This window comes from Meleagris gallopavo, chromosome 7 (genome assembly GCF_000146605.3).
Source record: "Meleagris gallopavo isolate NT-WF06-2002-E0010 breed Aviagen turkey brand Nicholas breeding stock chromosome 7, Turkey_5.1, whole genome shotgun sequence".
NCBI lineage: Eukaryota > Metazoa > Chordata > Aves > Galliformes > Phasianidae > Meleagris > Meleagris gallopavo.
Window position 1 is genome coordinate 13,383,049 of NC_015017.2, and position 7,858 is coordinate 13,390,906.

Here is a 7,858-nt window from a genome sequence, read left to right on the forward strand (position 1 = left end):
AAAAAAAACAAAAAGACATCACAAAAAAAAACCAAGAATAGCATCTTTAAATTTCAGGTTCAAAAATATTACTGAAAATCCCAACAAAAATTGTTACATACAACATTTAGAAAATGGAAGGAGATCACATTGTCACATGTCACTTAACATTTTTAAAGAGCCATATAAAATGTGAAAACAATTCCAATAGTTACTAAGTCAAAATATTTAACTGTTTTGAAAATCAAAACTAAACACAAAGTTTTGGCTATAACTTCAGGCTTTCAATTCTGTTTTTAAACAGCAGGTAATGCTTTCAAAATGAAACACTGCTTACCAACATGCCAGCAAGCTTAAGACGTGTTTGGTAACTCAAGCAATCTGCAAAATAAAAGTAATTTCTTTGGAAACATAAGATTTCAGATTATTAACTCACTGTAACTACTCTTGTTTAGAATTACCCCTTTCTCCCTTACAAAGGTAACCCTTTCAAAAGACATGCTTCCTGGCTAGTTGTGAAGTATTGCAGTGACCAAGTTGTAACGTCCACAAATTGACAACCAATGATTGTCTACTGTAAGTTAAAAGTAGCATGAATAGCATTCTCTTGTTTCATCAAAGAAATATCTATTTTAAAAGTTATATTAAAATGTTTATTTGCTGTACTAAGACACTTAAATAATGATATCAGAAGAAATTTTAGTAATGAAAAACATTTCTATATACTGCCTTGGAATGAGATTTAAATGAAAATGTAGAATCCCTACGATTAAAATAACAACTCACTGTAATATATTTATTATATGCTCAAATAATCTATCTAGACTTATTTTGAATAGTTTAATTTTCCTTTACTAAGATGACCTTTCATCCTCACTCTAACTGGACCAAAGCTGAAAACTTAATGACAAAAGGATTACAACTTGAAATCAAACTGTTTACAAATGTAAGTCACACTGCAACTCTGATTATTTAATTTTCAGAACAAAGGTCTCTTCATAGGATGGAGAAATCTTTATTTGTCAAAGGTGTAGCAAATTTCCTTAGCTCTACCAACAAACCCAGGCAGCTTTCTCTTGCTGTATCTAATACTGATCCCACGAGAGTCCATGACATTCAGTTCATTTTTAGGTATTGGCAGTTTAAGGCGGGGGATTCATCCTTTCTCCCAATCAGGTACCATGACAAGCCAGCATGCAGTATCTGTCACTTGAGCTTGAGCTGGAAACTCAAGCCAGAGACCTTTTCTGCCTGTTTCCTTCCTGAGGGGAGGTGCTTGAGTGCTGTTTTAATGACTCACACGACATTACAGAATCACAATACCATAACCTTTCTATTCATGTTCCTTTTGTGAAAATGCCTGTAGAGTGGAGCTTAAATGACCCCACAGCCCAAATATTGTGTTTGTCTAAGATGTTGAACAAATGTACTCTTCATTACAAGCAGAAGGGATCATGTCATTGTCAACAAGAACACTTTTTTCTGTTTGCCTTTTTGACGAGTGTAATACACCTACCCCCACGTTCAGCACAGAAGGTGATCAACCAACCGAGGCCAGAAGCAAATGAGGTCTCAATGGCATTTACAAAATTTCCTGAGAACGAAACAATTTGCATCAGTTTGTGACTGGTTTCAATGTAAACTCAAGAAGCTTTTATATTAAGTACAGTAAACGCTATTTTTACTATCAAAACTAACAGCAGATTTTTGGCAGACTTTGTTTTACACCTAGCTTCTGCCATCTTTTATAGTGTAAAAGCAATTTCAAGAGCAGCACCCCAAGCAAAATACATGAATATTACCTGCCCACAGCTCAGTGACTGTGCTTGTAACATACTGCATGGCAAAGTTCTTTAAGCTCTCTTTTGACCTGTCTCCATAATATTTCACAGGTTGCTACAAAAGACAAAGAACAATATATTTTATAAACTTTATATACAGTCTATATATACACACACGTATACCAGTACTTTTGCTAACAGTATTTACACAATTGTCAGACTCACTTTCCCCTCCCCTCTCTGAAAGATTTTTGCTGTGTTGTTCTCTCTTACTGAAAGGTTTGGAATTTAACATTTATTTAAATTTTGTAACATGATTTCTTCTCAAGTCAAGCAACACAAGGGATGACTACATCTCAGAATGCCAGCTCCCAACGATTATATTTTTATTTAAATAAGAATTAAAATTGTGCATGTGCTAAGTGGACTGACACGAGCAATCTCTGCACTCAACCTCTCAAATCTTAACACTGTCAAAACATACCTAATGATGCAAGTGCAATTTGCATGCAACTCTTTGCAACTGCTTGTTAAGCAGCGGTGCCAAGTGTGCACAATTGCTCTTGGTGTGCAGGAAGACTTGTGGAAGCAATTTCCAGGTTTCTTTAGGTATGCAGTCACAGATACAGATTGTTCTTTTACTACTATAAGGGACTTCTAAAATACAAGCAGAACCTGTCTGAGGGTTCAGACTCACTGCTTTGCTGCTGCACCACTGATGAGAATACCTTCCCAAAACAGATGTTTCCTTCTGCACAGCAAGTGGTGTTTTTTTTTGGTTTTGTTTTGTTTTAAGAAAAGATCAGAAGTTCACTGTTGGAGAGCAAAATGATTCAACACAAAAACAAGCCAAGAACAACAAGGCTCGCAAAAAAAACCCCACCAACCAACGAACTCACAGTATAAAACACTGTACAGACATTAGCTATCTAAATTTTAACCATGATGAAGGAAGAGAAAAATTAATTTCTTACAAGAAAATTAGATAAATGGAAAGCTATATAGAAATATATGGTTTAGCAAGAGTTAAAGAAATACTCTTCCCAATTTCAATCCTTCTAAAAAATGCCTGAAGTTTTATCGCTTACCATTCCAGTTTTGAAAACATACAGACTGGGGTAACTGTTGATCCCTTTAATTCGACACAGCATTCTGTTATCTCCACAGTTGACAGCTCCAATGCGTATTACTCCATCCATCTCTTTAGCAAACTCCCTCCACTAGGAAAACAAGAAAGAAAAAAAAAGGGCTATTTTCCTATAAAGAAACAATGAAAAAGATCAGCATATATTTTTTCTAGATCTTGGAGTTTTTTCCACTTCAGCATAGAAATCCACCTCATCGAGTTTTATGCTGAGTAATGACAAAGTTGAGGAACTGCACTTTGAGAGCTTTGTGCTAGCTATACACACCGTTGGCGCCAAGTCATGGCAGTGGGAACACCGAGGAGAATAGAAGTTGACAAACCACAGCTCTCCAGAGTTAACAGCAGCATCTAGATAGAGAGAATAAAATTGTATGTAAGTAATGACTACACTGCAGGTATGCGTATCTCAAATGTATGTATATTGCTTTCCTGAAAGCTGAATCAAGTATTTCCTGATGTCAGACACAAGCCAGTAACAGTAACTCAGAGTGGATACAGATTCCATCTCACTACTGTAGGCAAGCGAATGAAAATTGTTCTACAGAGGATATCACCACCCTGAATTTCAACATGAGTTCTGTTGAGAATAAATGTAGTCTTTACAGATGAGCCTCGCTGAAATGTTTGCTACTGTGAGATTGGCTACCTTACCACCAAAGCACAATTGCTAAAACAACTTTACACAATCAAGCTTTCCACTTCCTTATGATCGCTTTGCTTCTTCTTGGGGTTCCACAAGGCAATGGCTTTACGTAGAAATACTGTCTAATAGTTCAAAATGCAACATAATCAGCTGATGGTAACTAGAAAAATAATAGGAAAGGTAATGACTACTCTCACTAATAAAACAACAGCAACAAAACACATGCCCACACGCATGTGCATTCCATGCCTTTCAGTCTGCATCTGTGAACATTGTTTTTATAGCGAGTTTTTTAAGGTACATTTTTCTATATTAAAATATTCTCACACTATTGACAAAAATTAAGTAATTTCCTCTTACAAATCTTACAAAATAAATTAAACTGTGTATAGATACCCGTTAACTACAGTTTGCCAGGAACTGTTAAGGGATGTTTTTTTCCCATACCAAGATGATTTTCTGGCAGTTCAAAAAATAATTTGCAGACACGTAATATAAGTCTACAGATATACACGTCAGAATGTAAAAACTGTTACTTTGGGTTGTCAGATTGTCAAGCTAGCATACTGATTTGAAACTTACCAAATTCTCCTCGATCCAATGTTATAATTTCAGGATCATCATCATAAATACCTATTAAAAGAACGACAATTTTTTTAATTTTTCTTTTTTTTTAAATATAGAAACAAATTAACAAGGCAGGAAACAAAGAACAGTACGTGTAAATTGAAACAGTGAGTTGGCAGAGAATTTTTATGACTTAGCTATATTTATTTAGCAATGTGTCACCTCAGTTTACTCTCACACAAACTGCTGTTCCCTCATGCTACTGAAGCCATTATGGGAACATAAAATTTCTGTTGGTGTTTTAGTAGATCAATCATTGAGCAAAGAAAAGTTGAACTGCTGCTTCCTATCAGCAGAGGGCTTTTAGGTGACAGCTCAGGTGTTACATACAGCAGGTGTATTAGAAACTGCATCAACTAGTTATTAGACTGCAATTCACAAAGCTTCAGCTCTCAGTTGAGAGCCCTACGTGCAATATCTGGAAGCTTTAACTTCCTGTCTCAGCCTCTGGTTATCTCAGCTTTGTAGAACTAATAGAACAGGTGGATGCAGTGGAATAAGGTGCAGCAGCTTTCTTGAAAGCCAAACACTCCTACTTAGAACAACATTACAACTGACCTCCTACTTCAAGTACTTGAGAAAGCCAGAAAAGAGATAGCAGCAGTACTATTGAGACACCATTATATTGTGCTGGTAAGGACACAGAGCCTGGCATGCTGAGATCCCACCGCACTGAGGTGCACAAGGATAACGTACACACCAGTGACAAGAGAAATTAACCTCCACAGTGGACAAGCTATTTTTTGTACTACTAGCTATGCATATGTCATACAATATATTGCACACGTTCACCACATGTACACAGAAATATCTGTATTTATACCAATACGTGTATAAATAAGTCATTAGAAACAACTGGTTAAGAGGCAGTCAAGGATACTGTTTTTGAATCAAGTAGTGCAACTTCAGACAAAAATGATTACTTAAATCTGTTTATCTGAAGAAATTTTAGAGCAGTTTTCATTTTTTCTGTGCTGGTTGTCTCTGATTTACTTAGTTTCAAGTTGCTCAGACTTTTTTTTTTATTTTTTAAGAGATGGGAACACATTACATCAATCCACACCTGAAAAAAAGGAATAGTTATCTCTGGCCTTTCTACAACTATACAAACTCTGTTGAGGTAAACATGAAATAACTTGTTTCAAGATCATTTTAGTTGTTATTCTATTATTTTCTTCATTTTCTACCATCCCTTTACTGACCTCTCATTGTATATTTGTATATAAAACATGCTTGACAATGCAGAAATGTCCTCTCAAAATCCACTTGAGAATGCAATTCCTGCACCGGGTATTTAAAAAAAATATACAATTTGAAAAAATTAAATAGCAACACTGGAATTTAAATGAAAAAGAAAAGGCACTTTAAAAGAGTAGGCAGCAGGAGCAGAAACCTAGGCAGGTAGAATGTAACATTGCTGGCATTTGGTGGGTAACCATTAACATGGGAAATAAAAAATTGGCTCAACACAGTGAAAATGACAGCTACTGGAAAACAACAGAGCAAGTAGAAGTGCGGAGGGGATGCATCAGATGGTTCTGATGTAAAAAGACTGCTACACAACTGAACATTGCATTTACATGGACTATTTCAAACAAATCCCAAGCATAACTTACCGAAGTCGTAGCGGTAATAGTGCCAGCTTTCATAGCGGCCTCCTTGCTGCTGATCTTCGAGACCTTTCTCTCCGTATTTATCATACTTCTTCCGTAGATCTTCATCTTTAAGTACTTCATAGGCTCTATTTATTTTCAAGAAATTTTCATGGGCGTTTGGATCATTCTATTTAAGGAAAAACTATAATTAGTAAGCAAACAATAAGCCACACTGTACATATAATGCTGAGAAAATAACTTTTGGAAACATTTTAGTATCCCTAATTAAAGCTGCCCAGTGGAGTGGAAGCTGACACTACACAGGGGACTCTATGAGTACTGCAATTAAGTGTTCCTTTTCTAAAGCCCAGTGCATCTTCTACTCATTTCCTCATCCTCATCACTAAGGCATCAACTGAAATACAAAGCTACCTGGTAGGGAGCTGTAATGTTCTCCACAGTGATGCCTCTTCTTTCAGCTTTCCCAACTTTTGTTTGATCCTGTGCAAGTTTTATTCTCTTGATACACAATGCATTGGGGAGAGAAGCAGGAGCATACATGCAAATTCAGCAGGAAGCCTCTTCCAACAAGTAATGTGCCATCAGTGCACCTCCCAAATGAAGTTATTTTTTATTTCTGAACTCAATAGATTGACTGAGTTGTTCTGGACTTACAAAAATGCATTGTACACCAGGACTCAAAGAAGCAGCAGAGAAACAGAATGCATCTTGTTTCACAATGAAACAAACAGAACGATGACTTCCTATTTCCCTGATAACCTTTTCTATTTCCCTACTCATTCAGTTAGAAAATCTGTGCTATTGCTGGGCTTACATAGCACATTGGTGTCTTCTGAGGCTCTGCGCTGTTGCACATATGTTTGAAGAGCCAAACCCTCATACTTCCCATGAATTTTTGATTATTTCAGGAAAAGAAACACCAAACAAATGAACAGTAATTAAGCTTTTTTTTATTTTGGAAAATACAGCAGCACTGAGCCATTTCCAGCATTTAGTCATTCTACTTTTAATCTTCCTTGTTACACTCAGGTGTTCCTACAACTTCTGCTCTGTCTTACTTGACACTTAGGAGACTGCTGCCTCAAGACAGGCTGCTGTTGGATGCTATCTGGGTGAGAATTACCAGCAGAGCAATAGTAAGCTTCCTTAAGCTAAACAGAAACTCATCAGTTTACCAACAAGGTAATATGGTGCAAACGTAGGTTTTCTTGTACTTTACAAAAACAGAACAGAGAATTAAATGATCTTGTTTTTTTTCCTACAGCACTTTAATGTGATCCAAATGACAATGCAACCACACATTACTAGCCTACCCTAGGCATAAACCTTTTCTGCAGAAAATCTGAGCTAAACCACGTTACCAGGTGGTACATCCCAAGTACAGATAAACACCTGAGATAAAATAAGTACCGTTCAATCATTAAAATTTACTAGCTCAACAACGCTGATCTGCTAAGGACATAACTTACCTGATTTTTATCAGGGTGTAACTTCAGTGCCAGCTTTTTGAATGCCTGTCTTATTTCTCTGCTACTTGCTTCTTTGGATACTCCGAGTAAACTATAGTAGTCCTGGTCAGTGCACACAAGAACCATTACACATACTAAAACCACTAGTAAAGACCTTCTGAAAGATGTAGGGTAATCTCCTTTGGACAACAAGAACTCCATTGTGGAGCCTCTGGGAAGTTTACGAGTTGTGATGCTGAGAAGAGCCTCCAGTGATCCGATGGAGCTGGGGAACAGAGCAGTGCTCCTGAGGGCCCCCGTCAGAGCTCTGGCTGCCCTACTTCACGGCATGAGTCCTGCAAGAATTACGGTCTATGAAAAACAGGGAGAAAAAAGGTACGTTTTCCAGCTCGTTCAGCAAATACACACGAGTACTGAGCCGCACTGCTAGCTCTGCAACTGAACGTGGAGTTTGTTGTCGGCTCACAGCCTGCCGGCTGTCCACACAACCAGCAGACCATCCCTTCCCCGTGTATCAGCGAGGTGACCGGGCAGCACAGCGCACGGCAGCAGCCCCTCTCGCCGTATTTAAGCGCATGCTTGCAGCGGCCGCCTTC

At 37.5% G+C, this 7,858-nt stretch overlaps 1 protein-coding gene across 1 annotated transcript in view; it reads right to left on the reverse strand.

Moving 5' to 3' along the window:
* The window catches only part of DNAJC10 (DnaJ heat shock protein family (Hsp40) member C10), a 28,033-nt gene extending 20,409 nt beyond the window's left edge, over window positions 1-7,624 (reverse strand). Inside the window, exons 1-8 of the mRNA XM_003207513.4 lie at window positions 7,263-7,624; window positions 5,794-5,959; window positions 4,133-4,183; window positions 3,173-3,255; window positions 2,849-2,980; window positions 1,782-1,875; window positions 1,496-1,573; window positions 317-360 (exon numbers count right to left, since the gene is read on the reverse strand). Of these exons, the coding sequence (XP_003207561.1) occupies window positions 317-360; window positions 1,496-1,573; window positions 1,782-1,875; window positions 2,849-2,980; window positions 3,173-3,255; window positions 4,133-4,183; window positions 5,794-5,959; window positions 7,263-7,463 (849 nt within the window). The 5' untranslated portion in view covers window positions 7,464-7,624. The remainder of the gene's footprint in view (window positions 1-316; window positions 361-1,495; window positions 1,574-1,781; window positions 1,876-2,848; window positions 2,981-3,172; window positions 3,256-4,132; window positions 4,184-5,793; window positions 5,960-7,262) is intronic.
* Window positions 7,625-7,858: the final 234 nt, after the last annotated feature.